General features: G+C 44.8%; 1 protein-coding gene across 11 annotated transcripts in view; it reads left to right on the top strand.

Moving 5' to 3' along the window:
- The window catches only part of SIK3 (SIK family kinase 3), a 272,964-nt gene that overhangs the window by 233,855 nt on the left and 13,741 nt on the right, over positions 1 to 25,368 (top strand). For 6 of the 11 annotated variants that reach the window (XM_055273245.2, XM_055273243.2, XM_063635535.1 and 3 more), the window contains 15 exons: positions 1,174 to 1,292; positions 1,849 to 1,959; positions 2,203 to 2,346; positions 2,764 to 2,841; positions 2,948 to 3,057; positions 4,159 to 4,312; positions 4,579 to 4,734; positions 7,810 to 7,880; positions 10,118 to 10,261; positions 14,382 to 14,532; positions 15,887 to 16,012; positions 16,284 to 16,369; positions 16,829 to 16,938; positions 18,624 to 18,963; positions 19,532 to 20,421. In XM_055273245.2, coding sequence (XP_055129220.1) covers positions 1,174 to 1,292; positions 1,849 to 1,959; positions 2,203 to 2,346; positions 2,764 to 2,841; positions 2,948 to 3,057; positions 4,159 to 4,312; positions 4,579 to 4,734; positions 7,810 to 7,880; positions 10,118 to 10,261; positions 14,382 to 14,532; positions 15,887 to 16,012; positions 16,284 to 16,369; positions 16,829 to 16,938; positions 18,624 to 18,963; positions 19,532 to 20,421 — 2,790 coding nt within the window. The remainder of the gene's footprint in view (positions 1 to 1,173; positions 1,293 to 1,848; positions 1,960 to 2,202; positions 2,347 to 2,763; positions 2,842 to 2,947; positions 3,058 to 4,158; positions 4,313 to 4,578; positions 4,735 to 7,809; positions 7,881 to 10,117; positions 10,262 to 14,381; positions 14,533 to 15,886; positions 16,013 to 16,283; positions 16,370 to 16,828; positions 16,939 to 18,623; positions 18,964 to 19,531; positions 20,422 to 25,368) is intronic. The other 5 variants (XM_055273249.2, XM_055273251.2, XM_055273248.2 and 2 more) reach the window with 5 other exon arrangements.

Raw genomic sequence — 25,368 nt, 5'->3', positions numbered from 1 at the left:
AGCAGAAAGACCAGGTAGGAGACTTTTGCAGGGTGTAAGTCAGAAATGGTGGCTTGGATAAAGATATTGAATTAATGGCTCAATGTTGAATTAGTGTTGGGGGATTTGGATCCCCCAACAACTCTGCACCACAGGGGCAGGGTAGCATTGTGGTTAAGAGAACCAGGTGAAGAGTCAGGCTGTCTGGTTTGACTTAATAGCCATGTGACCTTGGACAAGTTTCTTTACCTCCCTGTGCCTAGTTTTTGCTATTCCTAAAATGGGAACAATGATAGTACATTCCTCCTAGGACTGCTGTGTAGATTAAGTTAGGAAATAATAATTGTAAAATGCTCAGAAAATGCATCAATACTGCTGTTTTGGTATCATCATCACTGCCTTCATCAAAACTATTACTCTCATCACCCTCAGTACCCACATTTTATAGATGAGAAAACTTAGAAATAGAGGGTGGTTTTGAAATCAGAATATAGGTTTCTTGATTTTGAATCCATTGTTCTTTCTGCAATATAATCTGTAATACGAGCTCCCAGAGAAAAATCTCTATTGATCTGAATATCTGTAGCTCACAGCCTAGTTTTAAATACCTATGACTATTTAAATAACATTGAGAATAAAATGATAAATAAGGCTAGCTGAATCCCAGGGCATAGGAGAGAAGTAGCCTGTGGCTCTCTCCCCACACACCTTGTGCCATCAGAAATTCAAGTTCCCTGAGTTTTGAAGAAGGGTATTGCACTCCTAAGCCAAAAGCATTAGTATGCATGTGGTGGTACATTTAGGAGGATAGAACTGAATATTTTGAGAACCTTGTAAGATACTGAATCTCTTTAGAGGCCATTCTACTCTTCATTACTTGTGTTAAATGGGGCCATATACATAATATAAATAAATGAAATCCATGGATTATCCCCAGGCCTTTTCTGGTGAGCCTTTTGGTGAAGGCAATAACCAGACTACCACCTTGAGTTTCTTTTTCTCCACCTCTCTCTGCCTTTGCTTAGCCCCTTCTGGTGGCATAAGCAACAGAATAGGTAAGGATCAAAGAGCAAGAGAGACAAAAGTAGAAGCAGGGAGTTGGATAGCCTCCCTGCTGGCTTTGCCTCTGGTTCCTCTACTCCCCTGGTGCCTCCCCTCACCAGAGACTGAAGGCAGGCTGTTTGTCCATTGCAGAATGTGAGCATTTGATCCGCCATATGTTGGTGTTAGACCCCAATAAGCGCCTCTCCATGGAGCAGATCTGCAAGCACAAGTGGATGAAGCTAGGGGACGCCGATCCCAACTTTGACAGGGTGAGCTGGGAACCGCTGCTGCAGGGGACTCCTCTGAAAGCTGCTGCAGCCTCCTTTGCATGTGATTGTAATCAGGCTATAACCTGAAAGGCGGACACCGGGAACAAACTATTATGTAACGCTAAAGCAGCACGTGAAGCAAGCAAGAAGGAATGTAAAACCAGTTAAACTGCTGGAGAATAGTGATCATGGTTCCCTACCATGTGTCCCCAAATTATCGTCTGTTTTTGGCTTTTGAGATAGAACAGCCTGCAGTTCTGCAGCTTACCTACCATGGGGATGTCGCCTTTCTCTTGTCTTAGTGTGCTCAATTCAGTGGCTTCTGTAGCATGCTTTTATTTAAACCACTGTGGCCATCCCAGGTACGCCAGGGAGCTCAGGAAACAGTGAGTTGTCTGTTTACAGCTGATCACTCAGGGCTCTCTTCCTTAGACTTTGTCTAAGGCCAAAAACATCCCAAGCCAGAGGGCATGGAACAGGTTGGTCATTATATATGCTGTGCCACATTGATGTGGTTAATTGGGGGGTTGACAGCTTCCTCCTTTTTATGTTACAGTTAATAGCTGAATGCCAACAACTAAAGGAAGAAAGACAGGTGGACCCCCTGAATGAGGATGTCCTCCTGGCCATGGAGGACATGGGACTGGACAAAGAACAGACACTGCAGGTATCTTCGAAGGAGTGGAGAACAAAGTGGGATGTAGCAGTTCCTCTAACCTGCTTTTTCCATTTTTCGCCTTCTTGGGAACTTGGGCCTTTTTTTCCCTCCTGTTTTTCTTCCTCTGCCCCTCCCTGGGCCTTGGAAAGAAGGAAAGAAGGTGCTTTGGCTAATGTTATTACTGAAAGGGTTCTGGTCATCAACATGCCATTTCACCAGGGTTTTGTACTCTTTTCCCTTCTCTCTTGGTAGTCATTAAGATCAGATGCCTATGATCACTATAGTGCAATCTACAGCCTGCTGTGTGATCGACATAAGAGACATAAAACCCTGCGTCTCGGAGCACTTCCTAGCATGCCCCGAGCCCTGGCCTTTCAAGCACCAGTCAATATCCAGGTGGGCAATAACTCCAGTGACCTAGTTCAGGACAAGTAACACCAGGGGGGTGAAGGTTAGGTGTTGCTCACTAACCCTAAGTCAAGAGAGTTTCTTGCTCTTCCTTACCTCTGTCTCCTCCCATTTGTCATCTCTTCCTTTGTCAGAGGCCAATCAAAGATCTGAACCTTTTTTTGACAAAGAGGAGGGATGAGCAACAATAGTTGTGCCTTTTGTTTTTTTGAAGAAATAGCAAATCATGAGGCGATGCTATCCTCTCCACAGGATGCTTCCTTGTTGTGACTTCTAAGGGCCGATGAACCAAAAACTTTAGTAATCAGGGAAACATAGACTTTAGCAATCAAGACTACTTGGAAAGACTCATTATTTCTCTCTAGTGTTAAAGGTATGCGTGTATATGTATGTACTGCTTTCCAGGCGGAGCAGGCAGGTACTGCTATGAACATCAGCGTTCCCCAGGTGCAGCTGATCAACCCAGAGAACCAAATTGTGGAGGCAAGTAGCAACCTGTGGGAGTTGTCAGCTGAAACCACTTTCTTTGCCATATCCTTGCTTCCCTTCCTTCTGATTTCTAACTCGATGGTGTTTCCCTCCACCTCAGCCGGATGGGACACTGAATTTGGACAGTGATGAGGGTGAAGAGCCTTCCCCTGAAGCATTGGTGCGCTATTTGTCAATGAGGAGGCACACAGTGGGTGTGGCTGACCCACGGTGAGTATCTGACCAACCGCCCTCACTAACACTGGGGCAAAGAATTGTCACCTTTCAGTGTCTACCATGGCACATTTCCTACTACATTGTATCTCCAGAGGAGATCTAATCCAGTGGCCAAGTGGACAAATGATATGATGTAATTTATGTATGTAGACAATTAAAATTTAAATGAATAAGGATCCAAAATCCAATAACAACAGTTTCCCAAAGTGTTTTCCCAAAATAGTCTTTCATGATGTTCCCTGATGCCTGCACACTGGAAAAAATGGACTGAAGGCCAGCTCGCCCCAGTTTTGTTCCATGGTTGAAAACTCTCAACATTAAAATAGCCTTACCTCTTTTCTGGATATTTTCTTTGCTGAGTAGGAAGAGAAGGTTGTGGCAAGAATTCTCCTGAGAGGTCAACTCAGGGCAAAGCTGGTTTTCTTATAAATATCTCTTTTCTCCCAGTGAATTTCCAAAAAAGACTCCCATGCCTGCTGATGTGCTTGTTTTATGTCTCTTCTTCTCAGCCTATGATCAAATAGGCAATAGGGGAACATTCTGGCTCCACGGACTGAGATAGCTTTAAAGGGGTGGAGCCCTGAGTCGCTCTGTTAGTGGAAAGATGTCTTAAAGTATGCTGTAAAACCTGCCATTGTAGCAAGATAGCCGTGTACATCTAGTACTTATCTGTCCTGTCAGCACTGACAAGAGTAATTGCATTCTTTCCGTGGTGAATCAGTTGCTACTTCAGGCAGCCATTATCTTAGTGGTTGGCCCGTGTTCTCCAGAAACTTGGTGTTCACCTCCAGGATTTGAAAACCTGAACTGGACTGGTGCCACTATTTCCTCTTGGCTCAGAGCTGTTGGTTTTACATGAATGGCCAATAAAGAATAGCAATCCTTTGTCCCAAATAGTAAAGGAGCAGAGAGTTAAATTCCACACTTTAGGCTTTTGCTTTGCTTTAGGATCTTAAAGAGAAACATAAATTCAGGAAGAAAATAAATAAAATACAATAAGTTGTACTGAACATAGCAATGCCATCAATTTTGGGATGTAAGCACTTTTGAGTAAGAATGTTAACTAAACTTCTCTGTCATTCTGTTTTCTGTCAGCACGGAAGTTATGGAAGATCTGCAGAAGCTCCTCCCTGGCTTTCCTGGAGTCAACCCACAGGCTCCATTCCTGCAGGTGGCCCCTAATGTGAACTTCATGCACAACCTGTTGCCTATGCAAAATTTGCAACCAACCGGGCAACTTGAGTACAAGGTACCTAGACGTGGGAGAGGGCTGGCTCCAGAAGAAACAAACTTGAGCTTCCTTTGAGAGGCTATGAGGCACCTTCCCTAGGACTTAAGGGTTTCTTTATAGAGAAAGATGATTTATCTTGCAAAGCAGCTCGGGTGAGAGAGAAGTGTCCTTTAGTCTCTGTCATGACCCGTGGCTCCCTTAATTTCCATAGATGAGTGGCTTACCCCTTTGTCCCCGCCTTCCCCTCATCTCATGGTCCGTCCTCCCAACTCTGTTCCTGGCAGGAGCAGTCTCTCCTACAGCCGCCCACGCTACAGCTGTTGAATGGAATGGGCCCCCTTGGCCGGAGGGCATCAGATGGAGGAGCCAACATCCAACTGCATGCCCAGCAGCTGCTGAAGCGCCCACGGGGACCCTCTCCGCTTGTCACCATGACACCAGTGAGTAGCAGCACAGAGCCCAATTCACTGTCTCAGAGGCTTTTGGTAAAAAGGTTGTGAGCCTGGGGTTGGGAACCCAGGGCCACTCTACATGTCTGAATTTCCTTTTTCTCCAAACTTAGGATGCTCCAGCCCATTTTCTTCGGGCCAGTAGACTTCCACACTTTGTTTTTGGCGAACTTACTTACTTAGCCAAGTTATTTCTACACTGAACTCCGCTCCTGGAGAGCTTTTTCCTCAATGGGCGCTCACAGGTACCCTGGTTAAGTCCAGCTGCACTCCTGCCAGCTTGGGGCAGGTAGCAGCCTAACTCAGAGCCTTCTCCCAGGCAACCTTTCCCTGTCAGAAGGCCAAAGTGTCCTTGAATTAATTGGTTTCTAGACTGGCTTCTAAAATTGCCTTTTCACTAACGCTTTTTCCGTTGATAAACACACCTCACATTTTTGGCATAACCTGGATCACTTCATGATTTGCTCCCACAGCTTTAGCCTAGTCAGTTATCTTAGTCACATCTCCTTCATATGATAGTCACATTCAGAGATTTTTTTTCTCCCTTGGGTTCTGTTTATTTCTGGTTATTTTCCTGTCATAGGTCATTCATTCATTCATTCATTCAATCTCATAGTACCATAAGATTGGGTAGTAAATACATCCATCACCCTTGGAGATGTTTTAAGGGCAGTGCTGCTTTGAGGACCCTTCTCCCTCCTTTAATCCATCATGGGTTAATCCCTTGTAAAATACAGTAAAAGTGAAACATTAGAAAAATGAAAATTTAAACACATATAAAATACAAGGCTAAATTTTTTATTGAGTTCAACAGACAAAATTACTCTGTTAAATTGCTAAAAGTGTCTCTTTATTTATTTTTTTAAATTGCTAAAAGTTTCTGAAAGCCTTTTGTTGATTTCTGTACTTACCTTATCATGAATTGGTAACAAAACAGTTTGTGGGCATGGGTCCATGGGCCACACTTTCAGTAATAAAGAATTATATATCATAGCCCTTGGCATCACTGACAAGATCAACATATGTGAAGTATTTGAATAATAGTACAAGATCATATGTGATGAAGTACCACAGTAATAACATGGAAAATTAGGTGGCAGAGGCATTCAGAGATGGGCAAGACAGGTTTGGAAGGATCATGGTCAGCTTTATGGGACGTGGGGTGACTTACTGTGTCTACTGTAACTGCTTTTGCCAAGGTCACTAACAAGTTCTTATTGATAAATCCAGTGGACATTTTTAACCTTTTATCTTTTTGGACGTCCCAACTGTATTCATCGCTGTTGACTTCTTTTTTTCCTTGAAATATTTTCTGTTCTTGGTGTCTGTGGCACCACATTCTCTGTGTTTTCCCCCGCCTCTCCTTTTCACATTTCCTTTCTGCTTGTTCCTTGAGGTTGGCAAAACCCAGAGTTTTATCCTAGGCCCTATTCCCATGTCCTTTGATGTACTCTCTCTGGATGAGTTTGTCCACTCCCATAATTTCAGTTACCATCTGATTGTCTCCAGCCCAGAAGGCTCCTCTGAGTTCTACACATACGTATACATGACTGCCTACGGGATAGATTTAGTTGGTTATTCCACAAGTATTCACAACTTTAATTCAACATGTCCCAAATGAACTTACCATGACTCTGTGAAACCTGCTCCTCCCCTTGGGTGACAGTGAATGGCACTGTCATTCTCCGGGTTACACAAGCTAGGGATGTGAATTTTATCTTTAACTCTTCCCTTTCTTATTCGCCATATCAAGTCAGCTATCCAGTGCCTGTGAATGAAACACCTTCTCCACTTTCCTTTCCTTAACTCAGGTCACTGTCATCCATTGCGTAGATGAACACCATGGCATCCTAACTGACTTCCTTGCTTCCAGTCATGTCCCCTGATCCCTGCCACCAGCCCTTTTCACACTGCAGCTAGAGTAAGCTGGCTTTGGCAAATATAAATCTTTATAACATCATGCCCCTGCTTAAAATCTTTTAGTGATTCACCACTGTTCTTCCTCAAACTTCTTAGTGTGTTATTCAAGACCGTTTGTCACTGGCCACAGCGTTCCTCTCCTGCCTCATCTACAGCCACTTCCTGCCTCACCCTGTTCACTCCACCCTTGTAGAACTGTGGTAAGGGATCCAGGAACCCTGGGAGCTTTCAAACAAAATTATTCCAGGAGTGTTTTGTTTTGTTTTGTGATTATCCATTTTGTAAAATGTTCTTTTATAATAATTCAAGTGTGATTTTTGTTCTAGTGACTGAGGCATGGTGATTATGTGGGCACCCAGGCTATGGGTAGCTAGCAAGGATGCAGATGGGAAAGTCACAGTGATACAAGCACTGTGGTGGTTCTCATTTCACTCACATGTTTTGGCGAGTAACAACTATTTTAAAGCAGTGAATTGATACTACACAATTGTATCTTATGTACTAAAATGTAATTTCAATAATTGACTATGCTTTCCTGGAGTTAAGGCATTTAAAGTCTGGAAATCACATTAATATGAAACAACAGATCAAGTCCTAGACACTTCAGGTAAACAATCTTCTACTGTATTTTCGGGTCCTCAAACACCTACAGGCCTTCTCTTTTCTTCAGCCTGGAAACCTGTAACTCGTGTCCCTCTTTGCCTGACCATCTCCTGTGCATCCTTCAGGTTCCTGCTAGGTGCTACCTCCTCCAGGATGCCTTCCTTAATTAGAAGACTTGATCATGCTATTTTGTAATTGTTTACTTGTCTCTATCCTCTACTAGACTGTAAAAGGAGGGCAAGGTCTATGTCTGTAAAGTCTGTAAATTCACATTTTATCCTGTAACAGTAAGCATTTGGCTATTTGTTAATTAATAAATGAATGAATGAAGATAAATAAGAGGAAGAAATTCTAATTAGTATTACCTAAGCAAGGTAAAAATGGAAAAATAGGTATTTGAAAATCCTGTATAACCCAGGAGTCTAGAAAAGTTCTGTAAATAAGAAAGTTAGCAGAAAGTCCTGCCCCAAGCCCAGTTACTAGAGTAAGAGGCATTACAGAATAAGCTGCCACCTTGAGCTTTTCCTTCCTGTCTCTCTTCAGGCAGTGCCAGCAGTTACCCCTGTGGACGAGGAGAGCTCGGATGGGGAGCCAGATCAGGAAGCTGTGCAGAGGTAATGTGACATCTGGCAGTGCTTGCAGAAGTCCTTGGGCAGGCTCCCCCTGCAACCAGCGAAAGGTCACCTCTGCCCAAGGAGGTGGTACAGTGCAGCTTCAACATTTGTGTGGTCTCTTTGCTCAAGCCAGATGGCATGTTCCACCCCACATGGAAGTAACAGAAGACTACCCAGAAAATGTCATTTCTGTAAGCACCATTGGAAGTCCCCTAAGTGACAGCAATAACCATAAGAACTTTTTCTTTCCTCCCTCCTTCTTCCTTGTCCCCTGCCTTCATATTGCAACTCTGATAGTATTCACAAGGCACAAAGCCTGCTCCTACCTGCCAAGAACTGTTTACTGAAAAGGAATTGGAGATGTGGGATGACAGTGATCCTAGCTAGTCTGGCCATGGACCTCTGGCATGGACTCTTCCTTTCCAGGAGAATGAATACCTCTTGTACTGTTTGCTGTGTGCTTCTTCCACCCCCTTGTACCAACAAAGAGATATTGAAAAAGAGAATATGGGATTGGGCCAGGGACAGATGCAAATATCCATTGTTTACAGAACCTTGTTGAGAGATGCCTAACTTGCAGAGAACGGCAGTGACCATCAGGCATGCTGTACTGTTCATTTGGCCTCAGTTCCATTAGCCCTGGTCCTCAGTTCCATGCATGCCCCCTTGTGGGAGTTGATTTTCTTATTATCCGGGGAGGGGGTTTCACCAGAATCCAGCATGTATTTTCCCAGAAATACAGGTGTTCTTCAAGATTATATGTTTTTTCCTTTGAGGGAAGTTGAAATAAAATGGTTTTCATGGGCTTTTGGGGGAACTTTGGGTGTCTTTATCCAATGGTTATTAAAACACTAATGGCTTACTCTTTGGCAAGTTCACATAACACTAATTACAGTCTGTTAACTGATTTTAGCTTAAAGGGGCAAAATAGTTAAGAATGAAATGAGACCATTTTTTAAGAACCTGAGAGTTGCTGGCTAGGACTCTTACCCTATCCCCAGTAGCTCTGTATGAGAGCTGCTATTCAGAAAGCAGTTGGTCCTATGTGGAAAGAAAACCATGGCAAACAGGGGTGTTGGTAGGTGGGCCAGCTCTTTCTACAGCTTAGCCAATAGAAGGAAAATTGTGGTAACTTTTTTTTTTTCCTTGATGCTGTTGTTTCTATAGTTTGCTGATAAGAGGGTATATAAGGTTACAAATAGGCCCTACTGGGTCATGAAGAAATGAGAAATTAGGAAATTTACTGCCTTTCTACCTTAAAAGAGACAGCAATATATTATCTTCTTTGTCTTAGACTTTCCTTCTTCCAGGTCTACCTTCTTTCTTCTTTAGACCAACATTTCAAGGGTATAATGCCCGTCAGTTTTGATGTAATAAAAAAGGTCTAGTGCCTCTCTTACTCATGCCTCCAGAAGAGTAGCAGTGGTGGAGGAAGTCATCCACCAGACAAAGAGGGACAATATCTTATTGATGGTGTTGACTAAGTGCTGGGTCTGAGAGATCTTCCGAATAAAGCCATCAGTTTGGGAACTCTTCGTCTTTTGAGACTCTTCTGTTTTTATTTTTTGCCTTGCTTTTTGCCTCCCTAACTAAACATTTCATGTGGTTTTATTTATTCATCCTCTATAGAATGTTGGTTCCCCAAGGACAACATCAGTTTTTCTTCTCTGATGATTGAGTTATAGTCACCAAGCGAGAGGGAAAGCGCGATTTTGGAATTCATTTATCCTCAAATGGACGGATCAGTTTTCTGTGACCTGTAGTGAAGAAAGTCTCAAACCTGGGGCCTGTGAGATCAAGAGACATGCACAGAGTCCTTCTGAATATCTCCCCAGGTTCATCTCTAGGAATAGTCCTGAGGGCTCATTTCCTCTGACTTGTATTTTGGAAATTTGGAGGGAAAAGATGAATAAATTAACATGGAGAAAATAAATTCTTCTACCAGGTAGAATGGAGCAAGGAAAAGTGATCTCATCTTTGTGAGCTAGATCTACTTTCTCTCTTCTCTTCAATGGCTATTCTTAGGTTCAAAATTCAGCCACTTCATTGTCAAGCCAACTTTTGTTGGCCAGTTAGACATGTTTCACTTCATCCAGTCAGGGATCTGTTTGCCATCAAGCCCTTCATGAGGTCTGGCACTATTTCATTGAGTGCTTTGGATTAACTTCTAATGCTTCTTGTGGAGGAATATTCCTGTCTGTCTTTTTTACTATGAAATGTGCTCCTGCTTGTTGCAGGTACTTGGCAAATAGGTCCAAAAGACATACACTGGCCATGACCAACCCTACAGCTGAGATCCCACCGGACCTACAACGGCAGCTAGGACAGCAGCCTTTCCGTTCCCGGGTCTGGCCTCCTCACCTGGTACCTGATCAGCATCGGTGAGTAGCCACATGAGCTGTGCGAGCTCCTTGAGGCTCATCGGACAGGCACCCTTCTGATTAGTCTCACAGCGATGGTGACTAGCATCGTGGCTTTAAATAGAAGCCAGCTGTCATCCTGAACTCACATCTTCTCAGCTCCTTGCAGTAAGCAATGCACAGGGCAAAGGTTTTTTACTGCGCCCTGGAGCAATGCGAGATTCCTCTCTCCCATTACCTTGCAGACCTGTTTATTGTCTGCATTTGATGCCCATGATTCTAGATGTTGATTCATAGATAAAATTGAACTTGAGACCTGCAAGAAAGTGAAACTCTCAGAAGGCCACCTGGAAACAGGAAGATTTCTAGCCATATCGATAGACTTGAACTTTAATAATCCATCACCTTCAAAAGAATGAGCATTTCATATCGTGTTACCATTGAACCACCAGCCTGGAAATGAAGACAAAGCCCCTTGTGAATATTAGAGCAGAGATCCTCTTGAGTTATGTATTTAAGAGGTCATTCTTTCAATATTCTGATGGCAAAAATCTTTTGCTAGGTTCGGTTATGGTTATAATCCATTCTCTTGAAGAAATAAAAGCAAGTTTAACCTTCCTGACCAAGAAAACTTCATTGACTCCAAGTAAGCCTGGAAGCAGCTGCGGAATGACACTTTGCTAGTTGAAGAAGATGATTATCTTCTGTGAATATCTTGATGACTAAAAATCTCAGTCTTGTCCACTCGGAAGCTATCCCTAAGCTCACGGCCCACACGTTCAAAGCCACCACCAGTTGCTAGAGCGTATTTTATTTCTGTCTTTTGGGGAAGACACTGAAAAGCAGCCTTGGGAAGGTTGAAAAGCAGATTCCAAGGAAATTAGGTTTATATATGTGTTGTTATGAAATCTTGCAGCCAGCTTGCACTGGCAAGCTTGACACATTTTTTTTATTGAGGCTGGTTACCCATTTGGCATCAACATAATCAGCAGAGGCAAGTGAACTCTGAGCAGAGTGAGACATAATTAGTGCCACGTTGGAACCCTAAAAGAAGGAAGATAAGCTTTCATAAATGACTATGAATAACTTGGTAAAAATGGTCTGTTAGGAGTAGCAAGAATGACAATTCTCAAAACTCTGATGGCACAGAAAGACAGGCTTTTTCTAATGAAAATCTCTCAGGACTTACAGTATTCGTGCACACTAAAGAGCACTTTGAGGCCAGGCGCGGTGGCTCATGCCTGTAATCCCAGCACTTTGGGAGGCCGAGGCAGGCGGATCACAAGATCAGGAGTTCGAGACGAGCCTGGCCAATATGGTGAAACCCCGTCTCTACTAAAAATACAAAAATTAGCCGGGCGTGGTGTTGAGCGCCTGTAGTCCCAGCTACTTGGGAGGCTGAGGCAGGAGAATTGCTTGAACCCGGGAGGCGGATGTTGCAGTGAGCTGAGATCATGCCACTGCACTCCAGCCCGGGCGACAGAGTGAGACTACGTCTCAAATAAATAAATAAATAAAGAGCACTTTGAGTGATTACTGGAGAGCTGCCTTCTCCTCCCCTATACGTTTCCTGTTATTTCTCATAACTTCAAGCTCTACACTGGTATCTAATACACCCTTTATTCCTTCTTTTCTCCTTGTCTCCTTCTTCCCTTCCTCCACAGCCTGACACTTAGTGTTTTAGCCCTTGTCTGAGTCTGTTGTTTAGCTGAAGTCCTTTAGGTATCCTTGTTGAATTCTAGGTGTTCCTCAGGAGGTCTTCTTATGAGGGGAACATGAAGATCGTCACATTTCCAGAGTCAGGCTTTATCACAGACCCTATATTCTGTTGACATTTGTTACTCAAGAAGGTCCACACTGGCCCACAGCTGTCTGTGTGATATCCACCCTGCCTAGAGTCATTGTCAAGGCCTTGCCTGCTGGAAATCTGTCTGCTGTCTGTTTTCATGTGAACCTTTTTGGTGTCTTGAGGGTTGCCTGTGGCCAAGCCTATTTGAATTGGAAGAAAATGATGTTTTATGAGTGGCAAATTGCATAAGATGGGGCATTTGTGCAAACCCAGCACGTCTTGATGGGATCACTACACAAATACGCAACAAAAGAGATTAAAGCCAGTCTTCAGGGGAAATGAGAAACTTTCCAAGGCTATAAAACATGGAATACGGGTGGCCTGGATGGGTTCTTGAATTCCTTTCATTTTCTGGAGGAAATGATTAAAGAACAGTATATATACCTATCCTTCTGGGGTAGAAGAGATGAAGTTCAACATGGAAACAGAAGAGTGGTCTAATCAACCTTTTCATTTCTGGAAATGTGTAATTTAAGGTTAAAAATGTTTTAAAAAGTGTAACTAAAAATTTTTTTTTAAACTAACACAAGATAGATTTTATCCAGGTGGGGAACCAAGTCCCTCTTTGAAGAGTATAGTGTGGGAGTATCAGCCTAATGTGAGGCCATCCTGAATTTGAGTGTGATTGCAAATAAAAATAAAATCAAGCACAATTGATACTTATCAGTGCTTCTCAAATGAGCAACTACATCAGAACCGTTCCTCTGAGGTTACTGTGCTGGACTGACCTGGGTATCAGTCTCTTCACAACCTGAGCTTCTGAAAAAGTCATGAAATAACTGGACCTGGGATTTTCTCTGATGGGAGAGAATTCTTTTTGTGCAGAAAGACTGTATTGCTGCTTGAAGAACACGGCTTTCTGAGGGGATCAGAAACGTGTCCATTATCAGAAAACGTTGAAAGCGTAGGAATCAAATTTTAGGAGAAAATAGTACTTGCTTGCTTTAACTCAACCTGAAGTAGAAACAGAAATGACAAGTTATAAGGAAATGCTTCTGAACACAGCCTTCATGATCCCTGTTCCTGGATTGTGGCCCCCCAAATTCATTTGTTTTTTGTGTTACTGAAACAAATACATGTTCGTGCTCATTTCATTAGCTCACTACTGGGTCAAGCCTCAGGTGGAGTCTGAAACAAAAGCCATCATTAGCAAAGAGAGGGTAAAAGGCTTTCACCTGCTGCCAGAACTCTCTGGATACCTCTGCATGGTCATTAGATTCCTCCTGGTCCCGCGCTGTCTGCATTGTATTTGAACTCGCTTGTTAACCTGCTTCCTGAGCTGTGGTTCTGCTTCAGTCCCAAATGAATCACTGGCAAGGTGGCACATCATTTCATCCAAAGTTCAGTGTAATGGCGTCTCTGCCCTGGACATGAAACCCTGATCTTTTCCATCTGCTACTGGAATGCTGCTGCCTTGGCAGTCTTTTATCTGCTTACCTCAGCCCATAAACATCTCTTTCTGATCATCAGGTCACAAGTGTAGGTGTTAGCTTCTAACCCCGATGCTGTCTTAGGCATTCCTTATCAATAGCTTGTTCTTTCTTTCTGTAAGATTCTGGCTGTGTTCTGGTTGAGCAGTGGGGTCTTTGAAGGTAATCCATATGATTCCTCTTTCATTAGGAGGTTGGGTGAGTGCTGCTGCTCTGAGAAGTTGATTTTCACAGTAGGTGACCTTATTTGTTGACCAGGTACGTGCAGGATCTCAAGGCCCACATTCCTTAAGAATGTTGTTGTCTCCATCCCAGGATCAGAAGTCTTCATTTTCCCCCACCCCAATCGCCACCTTCTATTTTCTTTCACAGAACCTGTGAGTTCCAGGCCAGACCTTTGACCACAAAACTGACTGTTGGTTCCCTCTGGCCATACGGAGATCATTGCTCAGGGAAAACTTTGGCTCAAATGGTGAATTTAAGGTTTCTAAAGGCACTAGATAGACACAGGATTATAAAAGCAAGAGCTTCTGTACAGCCTGGCCTGGAGGATATTGAGAAGCTTTTCTCTCTGGCCTAGTATATTTATAAGAACTGGATGTACTTGATCTCAGGACCTCACCAGGCTTCGAAAGTAAGCCAACCGAAGGTAAGTAGAGATGGAAGATGTACACTTGGAGCCCTCTAAAGGGAAGCAGGCTAGGGAAACGACCGACGTCCGGAAATGGCATGAAAGTGGCATAATATGCAGGGCTACCTGGGCAGCCAGCCGTCTTTATGTTCATCTGGAACAGCAGTCCCTGTGTGATTTGGTCAAAGCCCTTGAGTCCTAGCCTCTAACCTTCTCTTCCCATGTATTCAGCTCTACCTACAAGGACTCCAACACTCTGCACCTCCCTACGGAGCGTTTCTCCCCTGTGCGCCGGTTCTCAGATGGGGCTGCGAGCATCCAGGCCTTCAAAGCTCACCTGGAAAAAATGGGCAACAACAGCAGCATCAAACAGCTGCAGCAGGTAATGGAAGAGGTGGCAGGCATCCCTGGAGGAGCATGGGTGACAGAGGCCAGGATTGCAGGAGGACTGGGGTGGTAAACGTACCCCTTTTATGTCAGCAACATTGCAGTTTTATAGGTTAAAAAAGTATAGCTTTCTGGGCCGGGCGCAGTAGATCCCGCCTATAATCCCAGCACTTTGGGAGGCCAACGTGAGAGGATTGCTTGAGCCCAGGAGTTCTGGACCAGCCTAGGCAACATGGCAAACCCTTTCTCCCCCAAAAAAATTAAAAATTAGCATAGTCCCAGCTACTCGTGAGGCTGAGGTGGGAGGATCACTTGAATCTGGGAGGTAGAGGTTCTAGCAAGCTAAGATCACACCCCTGCACTCCATCCTGGCGACAGAGCGAGACTCTGTCTTAAAAGAAAAAGAAAGTATAGCTTTCTAACGCACTTTCTTTACTTTGTGTTATGTACAGCCCTCCCCAGGATCAGACTTCCTTCCCCCATGAAGGGACTAAATTTTTCTCCTGTCTCTAGTTCATTGGAAAGGAGTTTCTGGGCTTGGGTTTCTGTGGGAACCATCAGAGAAGGTACTACTTTTTTTTTTTTTTTTTTTTTTTTTTTTTGAGACCGAGTCTCGCCCTGTCACCCAGGCTGGAGTGCAGTGGCACAATCTCAGCTCACTGCAACGTCCGCCTCCTGGGTTCTAGAGATTCTCCTGCCTCAGCATCCTGGGTAGCTGGGACTATAGGCGTGTACCACCATGCCAGCTAATTTTTGTATTTTTAGTAGAGACAGGGTTTCACCATGTTGACCAGGCTATGTCTCGAACTTCTGACCTCAGGTGATCTGCCCGTCTCGGCCTCCCAAAGTGCTAGGATTACAGGCGTGAGCCACCTTGCACCCCTGGCACTCCGCTTATGATTTAGGATGCTGGGTCTTGATTAAACCTGCTGTACATTGTTACCACCTGGCATTCTCTCCAGGTGGTATGGAACGGCACTCTTCAGAGGAAGGAAATGTATCTCTGTATGTTTCTGTACTATAAAGGTTCTATAAAGAGCCAATTTCCTTTCTGCCTTCCTGATGACCAAGCTTCCAATGGCATGCGCTCTGTACACAGATTTCACATTGGACACTTGTACTCATACAAAGGCCATCCTTGATGTTTTCCATTCATTCATACAGAACAGGATGTGAATCTATTTAGTGCACCAGATACTTAGGTAAATGAGTTAATTGCTCATCAAGGACACTGTTCTCTTGCGGCTCTTTCTGCCCATGAGACCCTGGGGGCAGATCTGCATCTGCTGAAATCACTGCATGAGGTGGGTCTGGCTCTATCCCATCTGTATTAACTACTTTCCCTTCAGGAGTGTGAGCAGCTGCAGAAGATGTACGGGGGGCAGATTGATGAAAGAACCCTGGAGAAGACCCAGCAGCAGCATATGTTATACCAGCAGGAGCAGCACCATCAAATTCTCCAGCAACAAATTCAAGTAGGCCCTCACTCTTTGCTTTCTCCAACTTGTTTGGAGTTTGCTTTCAGGCTGATTTGCCTGTGCATTTTGGAGGAGACCACTCAGCGCAAAGTGGATTTGAGTTCTGTTTATGATTGACATGTTTGAGTAAAGGTAATCAGACCTTCTGGTGAACAACAAAAGCATAAATCTGAGACACAGATAGTTCTGTTTCTTCCCTTCCTGAGAATAGCTCTGAGTAATCTTCAAGCTCACAATAATTTTTTTCCTTTCCCCATATATGTTTTAGGACTCTATCTGTCCTCCTCAGCCATCTCCACCTCTTCAGGCTGCATGTGAAAATCAGCCAGCCCTCCTTACCCATCAGCTCCAGAGGTATGAGTCATTTTGTGTTGTGCCTAAGTCATTGTCTCGATAGCATGGTACCCTTGGCTTGACTCACTGGGAGATATGGACTGACTTGAGCATTCATCTTGCAAGAATCTATTTGAAAAGGAGAGAAACCAGTGTAAATTTCAGGAGCCTTCTTGAAATCCCAACTCCCTGTGCCACTTCATTTCCTTAGCCCCATGAGCAAAGTAATCTGATACCTAATACAGGAGCCAGACATAGGCCCACAATGAACTCTGCCATTTTGGCTGGGAAGTCTGTTCAAACAAGATGTAGATAGGTTTTAAATAGACTGTGGTGGATGGCTTATGTATATTTTTCTAACATGAGGCTTATCAAAGTAAAAAAAAATAGTTTCCACTTATATATGTTGTATGGCTGAAACTTAAGATTGTACTGTCACCTTAGGAAGCTTCTTTGTGTATCTCTTTTGTTATTTTTAAGGTTAAGGATTCAGCCTTCAAGCCCACCCCCCAACCACCCCAACAACCATCTCTTCAGGCAGCCCAGTAATAGTCCTCCCCCCATGAGCAGTGCCATGATCCAGCCTCACGGTGAGTGGAGAGGTTCAGACCAAACAGTTCATTTTATGCCACATGGGAAAAAATGATGATCCCAGTTTTGAGCACCATAAACCATTTGAAAGGCAGAATAACATAGTATTCAGGGGTATGGACTCTAGAGCCAAGCTGCTTTGGTTTGCATCCTGGTTCCATCAGTTTCTTAGCTGTAAACCCTTGGGTAAGTTAACTTGACTTCTTGAATTAGTCCATTTCACACTGCTCGGAAGAACTGACTGAGTGAGACTGGGTAATTGATAAAGGAAAGAGGTTTCACTGACTCACAGTTCCACATGGCTGGGGAGGCCTCAGAAAACTTACAGTCATGGCAGAAGGAGAAGCAAGGCTCATCTTCCGTGGTGGCAGGAGAGAGATTGCACAGGGGAAAGCACCAGAAACTTACCAAACAACCAGATCTAGAGAATTCCCTCATTATCATGAGAACAGCATGGAGGAAACTGCCCCATGATCCAGTCACCTCCCACCAGGTCCCTCCCTCGACACATGGGGACTACACTTCAAGATGAGATTTGGGTGGGTACACAGAGCCAAACCATATTACTTCTCAAATGTCAACTGAGGATAATTATGGTACAGTATGTAGATATATGTAAAACACTTGGAACAGCCTCTGGCACAAAATAGTTCCCAATAAAGGTTTACTATTATTAATATTTTTAACAAAACCTCCAGCCCTACCAAATAAAAAGCAGCTACTGGAACCTTCCTTATAGTCATGCCTCCGTTTGGCTGTCTACTATACACGTGGGCCGCTCTCTTGTGGGTGTATAGATGGGAGCGAAGATAAGTATACCGTGACTGTGAGTCTTCAGAGGTCAGCCGTCTTAGGATCTCTTGAGTAACACTCCACAAGCTACGTCCCTAGTCAGTCTCCCTAGGATCCTTGAGAAGGGTCTGAATTGGCCTCTAGGCTCTTCCTACTTAAAGTGGGGTCCCCCAGCCACCAATATTGGGAGAAAAAGTAAGATCTCAGGTCGTATTCCAGACCTGTTAGAGTCTGTTTTTTTTTTTGAGATGGAGTCTCCCCCTGTCACCCAGGCTGGCGTGCAGTGGTATGATCTTGGCTCACTGCAACCTCCGCCTCCGGGTTCAAATGATTCTCCTGCCTCAGCCTCCCAAGTAGCTGGGATTATAGGTGCCCGCCACCACGCCCAGCTAATTTTTGTATTTTTAGTAGAGACAGGGTTTCGCCATGGTGGCCAGGCTGGTCTCGAACTCCTGACCTCGTGATCTGCCCACCTCGGCCTCCCAAGTGCTGGGATTACAGGTGTGAGCCACCGCGCCCGGCCTAGAGTCTGCATTTTTAACCAGATGCCAGGCCATTTGTGTGCACGTGAAGGTTCAAGAAGCACTGCCTAGATCCAAGTTACCACCTGTAATCCATGGACCAGCTTTTAAGGGAACTTGTTGGAAACACAAATTCTTGGGGGCCCATCCTGACCTACTGAATCAAGAGTTTGAAACAGAATTATATAGATAGGACCCAGGAATCTTCTGTTTAACAAGTTCTCCAGACTTGTCCTATGCACAGTGCCAGTGCAGTTTGAGAAGCACTGTTCTAGCTGATATGTGGTTTGAGTATCCTCATTAGCTCTCATTACTTCTGGCTGGCTGGTGGCCGGGGGCACTTGGTCACTCTGAGGTTCCTTTCTCTCCAGGGGCTGCATCTTCTTCCCAGTTTCAAGGCTTACCTTCCCGCAGTGCTATCTTTCAGCCGCAACCTGAGAACTGTTCCTCTCCTCCCAATGTGGCACTAACCTGCTTGGGTATGCAGCAGCCTGCTCAGTCACAGCAGGTCACCATCCAAGTCCAAGAGCCTGTTGACATGCTCAGCAACATGCCAGGCACAGCTGCAGGCTCCAGTGGGCGTGGCATCTCCATCAGCCCCAGTGCCACTCAGATGCAGATGCAGCACCGTACCAACCTGATGGCCACCCTCAGCTATGGGCACCGTCCCTTGTCCAAGCAGCTGAGTGCTGACAGTGCAGAGGCTCACAGGTAAGACCGCCTAATGTCACCCAGCCATCTATGCATGGGATCTAGGTGGGAGGAAGCCCCTTAGCAGAGTGAGAGAAAAGGAGGGAAGGAGAATGGGTCTGACTAGGCTGTGCTCTTGTTTCACACTTTCTAAAATCAGGATGCTGGGTTTGGAATGAACTTGTCAGCTTTTTATTGACCCAAGGTTAAAATTCTAATGAGACTGAGGTGGAAAATGGGAAAGCTACCTTATTATTTGCTACCTTATTATTTGCTTGCAAAGAAGAAAATGGCCTATTAGAGGAAGGTATAAAAATTCCAGTTCCCCTTTTCCTGAAGGGAGCATCTTGAAGTTGCTTCCTTCAAGATGAGCTAGATCTATTACCCACGCAGTGCCCTCAGTCCCTTGGAGGTTACTGGACAAGCCAATAATGGAATAAATAGGGACAATGCATACATCTACCACTTCTCTGTCACACCACAGTTCTCTGTACCAGTGGGTTCTCCCTGCTGAGGAGGAGGAGAAGCTGTTCCCGGGAAGTCTAGTACTTGTTACATGGATGTCTGGTACTCCCTTTTGTGTCTGCAGCTTGAACGTGAATCGGTTCTCCCCTGCTAACTACGACCAGGCGCATTTACACCCCCATCTGTTTTCGGACCAGTCCCGGGGTTCCCCCAGCAGCTACAGCCCTTCAACAGGAGTGGGGTTCTCTCCAACCCAAGCCCTGAAAGTCCCTCCACTTGACCAATTCCCCACCTTCCCTCCCAGTGCACATCAGCAGCCGCCACACTATACCACATCGGCACTACAACAGGCCCTGCTGTCTCCCACGCCGCCAGACTATACAAGACACCAGCAGGTACCCCACATCCTTCAAGGACTGCTTTCTCCCCGGCATTCGCTCACCGGCCACTCGGACATCCGGCTGCCCCCAACAGAATTTGCACAGCTCATTAAAAGGCAGCAGCAACAACGGCAGCAGCAGCAGCAACAGCAGCAACAGCAAGAATACCAGGAACTGTTCAGGCACATGAACCAAGGGGATGCGGGGAGTCTGGCTCCCAGCCTTGGGGGACAGAGCATGACAGAGCGCCAGGCTTTATCTTATCAAAATGCTGACTCTTATCACCATCACACCAGCCCCCAGCATCTGCTACAAATCAGGGCACAAGAATGTATCTCACAGGCTTCCTCAGCCACCCCACCCCACGGGTTTGCTCACCAGCCGGCACTGATGCATTCAGAGAGCATGGAGGAGGACTGCTCGTGTGAGGGGGCCAAGGACGGCTTCCCAGACAGTAAGAGTTCAAGTACATTGACCAAAGGTTGCCATGACAGCCCTCTGCTCTTGAGTACCGGTGGACCTGGGGACCCTGAGTCTTTGCTAGGAACTGTGAGTCACGCCCAAGAATTGGGGATACATCCCTATGGTCATCAGCCAACTGCTGCATTCAGTAAAAATAAAGTGCCCAGCAGAGGTAAGTGTCTCCTCACAGTGAAAGTCCTGGGCCAGTCTGCCCTAATCAGCTGACTCAGTAATGTTATCTTTTTTCAGCTAGTCTTCTGTGTTCCTAAGAAAAAAAGAATTTCTGAGCTTCAGGACATTCTTGGGGAGAAGCATGTAGGAAGTGGGTATTGGTGCACAAGGGGTCCATTTTCAAAATCAAAGGACTATGATACAAAATTAACACTTAGTCAATAGGATAGATGATCTATTTCCCTTATTCATACCAGTTTCTTGGAATCCAGAAATTCTTGACTGCCATCCAAACAGCTAACTTTAACTTGTGCAATAGAAAAAAGTCAGCCAAACATAATTTAGTGTAAATAGCGTGGGAACAAGAGTCAGAGCACCTTAATTCTGCTCTTGCAGCTATCATAAATAACGATAACTTTGTCATTTAAACCCTCTGATTCTGATTTTCCTCATCTGTGAAGAAGGTGTTGGAGGAACAATGGAGTATCTGTGGAGATGAAAACATGTATATATGTGTTTGTTTCTACGTAATATTTGCATGAGAGAGAGGCACATTCAGATCATCTGAAATGTATGATTTCAGTGCATAAATGTGAGGTATTATTACTCTGGTCATTTTATTAGTGAGCTAAATGCGGAATATTACAGCATCATAAGGGGCCCCATTATCATTTCATTTTGTACCACTTTATAATTAATGAGTGTATTCATTCTCATTCTGAAGGAGATCAGGATTACAATCAGTAAGTTATACTTAGAAAATATAGTTCCATTAGCATCATAGCATTCATCCTAGACAAAACCAGGAATCTTGCAATTTACCACTCTTCACCATTGCCATCCAAGGGAATAAAAAGCAATTTATCTGTAAACTGTACAACCCTGAGACTGAGCAGTTTCTTCCATCCTTCCCTCCCTGGAACTACCTGCATCTCCTGCCCTGTCCTTTAAAGTCAGTGCTGAAAACTCAGCTCCAAGGGGAATTTGGTCCTGCAGCACAGAGCAGTAGAGAAGTCCTTGCTGTAAAGCGGTTTCTGTGAAAAAGCCTTGGTGGTGCCAGGTTGTACTCATTATGCACTCTTAGGGGAGAATTGTTGCCTGAAATGCCAGTTCAATCCTGACCTTTTGAACAGATGGGTGTCATCCAGCTGAGAGACTGGCCCCAGTGAGATGTACTGTGTTCACTTGTGGCTGCTGTATTCTTAGTGGACATAGGAGGATGGGAGCTTTCAGAACCAGGTCATAGGTGGAATGGTTAACAGACCTGAGGGTATTTAGGATTGGGAGGAAAAACGAAGAGAAACATCATACTTGTTAGATGGAAGAAGGGATTAGATTTTTCTGGGTTCATATTATGGGGCAGAACCAAGATCAAGATAGAAGTTGCAGCAAATTTCAACTCCCTGTGGAAGACCTTTATAAGAACTCTCCAGAATAGGCTGCCTTAGCAGCCTGGGAGCTTTCTAACAGAGGTGGGATGATGGTACGGGGATGTTGTGGAAAAGATTCCCCTGCAAATGGAAGCTTCCAGCAGATTAGCACACTATAGTTGGCATGAAAAGGAGATGAGCTCACATTTCTTTTTATTTTTTTATTTTATTTTTATTTTTATTTTTATTTTGAGACGGAGTCTTGCTGTTACCCAGGCTGGAGTGCAGTGGCGCGATCTCAGCTCACTGCAAGCTCTGCCTCCCAGGTTCACGCCATTCTCCTGCCTCAGCCTCCAGAGTAGCTGGGACTACAGGCGCCCGCCACCACACCCGGCTAATTTTTTGTATTTTTAGTAGAGACAGGGTTTCACCATGTTAGCCAGGATGGTCTCAATCTCCTGACTTCGTGATCCACACGCCTTGGCCTCCCAAAGTGCTGGGATTACAGGTGTGAGTCACCACGCCCGGCTGAGCTCACATTTCTATTGTGCCTTCCATGTGCCAGGCACCAAATGCTGTTCACATACAGATTCATTTAATCCTTACAACAACCCTACAACCCTAGAATAACCAACTCTTATTCCCATTTACCAGTGAAACAGCGGAGGCACAGAGATTAAGTAACTTGTCCCCAAAGTCAAGAGGTAGTCAGTGGCAACTGAATGTAAGAGTACTCACATTAGCTGTCACTGACAAAAGAGATGCTTACCGAGCAAGTCCCGGGTGTGCAGGGCACTGAGGAAGGAGCATAGCTGCAGCAAACAGTGCTTCTGCCCTCCACCCCTGCCCCCAGCTGGGTTGCCGTGTACTTTCAATACTTCCTGAAATGTTTTCTTCAAAAATTATTTTCTCTAGTTTACCTTCCTTCCTGTGTGACTTCTATGTATAGAAAGTCTGGAGAGCATAATTCCCCATTGTCCCCTGATTATCAGAGGACCCCTTCTTCGGCAGGCATGCTAGTCTGTTGAGTACCCACTGTTGGTGCAAGTGCTGTGGGCGCACCAGAGGAGGGAGAAATTACTTCAATCCAAGGAACAAGGTAGGTTTCCAGCAATAAGTAGCTTGTGGGTTGGGTCCTGGTGGATGAAGAAGGTTTGCCATTTGGATCTAGAGGAGAAAAAGAGAAAAGAACAATGGGTGAGACTGTCTCAAGGAATTTTCCAAGGACAGCAGCAGGCTTGGCTGGTTTGAAGTACAGCGTACATGAAGGCATTAGTAGAAGCTAAGGACAGAGGTTTTCTAAAATGCATCGTCTAGATTCAGCTGTACCATGAAAAAAACTCAAGTTTTTTTTTTTTTTTTTTGGCAGAGTCTCACACTGTTACCCATGCTGGAGTGCAGTGGCACGATCTCGGCTCACTGCAACCTCCCCCTCCTGGGTTCAAGCGATTCTCCTGCCTCAGCCTCCTAAGTAGCTAGGATTACAGGCATGCACTACCACAGCCGGCTAATTTTTTTTGTAGAGACGGGGTTTCACCATGTTGGCCAGGCTGGTCTTGAAGTCCTGACTTCAAGTGATCGAACCACCTCGGCCTCACAAAGTGCTGGGATTACAGGCATGAGTCACCATGCCTGGCTTTCAAGTTTCTTTTAAAAACTTCAGAGCTTACATTTTTACTTTACCGAAAAAATCATCAGATAATTTGCTGTTCACGTCTGTCACAAAAGGCTTATAATGCTGTGCCCCCACCACTCTGCAGGCAAGTGGGGGAGCTCACTCTTCTCAACCTTTTTGGCCAGGAAGGAATGCCTGCTGTTTCTTTTAATGGTCCCTCCATTTCAGCTGTGTTGCACAAGACTCTACTGTAGGTGCTGTGAGAATGCAGAGATGAAAGGATAAAGAACCTGTCCTCAGGGACCTTCTACTGTACTAGGGGATGTAAAACAAGCTCATAAACAGCTTTGCTATGAAGTGCTAGGTACTAAGTGCTACAAGAAGTATCACTAAGAAGAGCAGAGCTAGTATGATCTTCTTAGCATTTCTTAAGGGTAGATGAACAGGGATTGTTGGTGTTATTTAGTTACTTTTTGAGTCAGGGTCTTGCTCTGTCACCTAGGCTAGAGTGCAGTGGTGCAACCACGGTTCACTGCAGCCTCGACCTCCTGGGCTCAAGCAATCCTCCCACCTCAACCTCCAGAGCAACTGGGACTACAGGCGCGTGCCACTACACCCAACTAATTTTGTTTTCCTTTGGTATAGATAGGGTCTTGCTATGTTGCCAGGGCTGATCTTGAACTCCTGGGCTCAAACAATCCTTGCTTCTTGGCCTCCCAAAATGCTGGGATTACAGGCACGAGCCACCACACCCAGCCATGTTGGTATTAGTAAAGGAAAATTAGATGCCATCATATCAGTGTCCATGGTTACCTATTTCCTTGATGGCGATTTGCCACCAGCCAGTATGAGGCCAGGCACTGTGAGAGCACTGAGCAGGCAGCATGCCAAAGGTTTCTTTCCCATTTGTAGAAGTATCAGGATTTCACATGCCCCATGCTGTCTGTAATCTCCCTGCCTGCCACCCTAGAAGGAAAAATAAGGTTTGTCTTCTATAGTGGTACACACACTTGATCTTTTTGACTTTGCAAATAAATACAGCAGCATAACCAATCTACACCGTGAGATTACCAACTGGAACTCACAAAGAAAACCACATCCTCTTCTCTGAGCTCAGTCAGCCTCAGCATTATTACTCAGGCCTCATAGAGCAGTAAAATGCTGACAGAGTGGGAGGGGTTACCCCAGAACCTTTAAGGGGAGTATGCAGGCACGTCATTGCTCCCATTTTCTCTCAAAACCCAGTAAGTGAGTAAGGACGAGTCAACATTGACAGATTCAATAGAGAATTGTGCAAGTTGCCTCAAAGTTCCCCGGGAAGGTGGGTGGTGTGCATTGTGTCCGTTTGTGCATTTTTCCCCTTGTGTGATCGGACGATCATCCCACCTGTGCACTCTCTTAGCTTTAGTTTGATAAATATTCAAGCATGTAGCTCTTGGGAACCGTCTTTCCTCCATGACTTTGGTAGCTGCTGAATTGGCATAAAGGGTTGCCAAAGATTTGATCCTAAATCTCATGTTCCTTGGGCAGTGGGTTAGTCTGTTTATACCCCCCAAAATGGTCGATAGGGTCTCATTTATAGAGGGTCACAAAGGACTTCTAGACTCAGGGTCAGCATTCTTACCAAAAATCAGACTTGACTTATTTGGTCTTTTACAGTTGATTAAAGACTCTTTCACGTGTGTTGTCTTTTTGAGCCCCCAAACAACCCTCATTTTTCAGATCAGGAACCTTGAGGAGAAGCTGAAAGATTTGCCAACACTTTGCTGGTGAGGGAGCTGGGTCCTGACTTCAAGTTTTCTGATCCCCTGGTCATGTATTTTTTCCTTTACACCTCCTTGCCCACTCTGCACCCTCCAAGCACAGCTGCCAAATGAAAGATGCTAGCCCTTCCAGGTCTTTGACCTACTGATGATACTGAAACTTGAGCAGACAGAGCCATGGAGTATCCCCTGACTCCTAT

The sequence above is a fragment of the Symphalangus syndactylus genome, chromosome 3, assembly GCF_028878055.3.
Source record: "Symphalangus syndactylus isolate Jambi chromosome 3, NHGRI_mSymSyn1-v2.1_pri, whole genome shotgun sequence".
NCBI classification, from domain to species: Eukaryota; Metazoa; Chordata; class Mammalia; order Primates; family Hylobatidae; genus Symphalangus; species Symphalangus syndactylus.
Note: the sequence above shows the minus strand (reverse complement) of the source record. Positions and strands in the feature narration are given on the sequence as shown.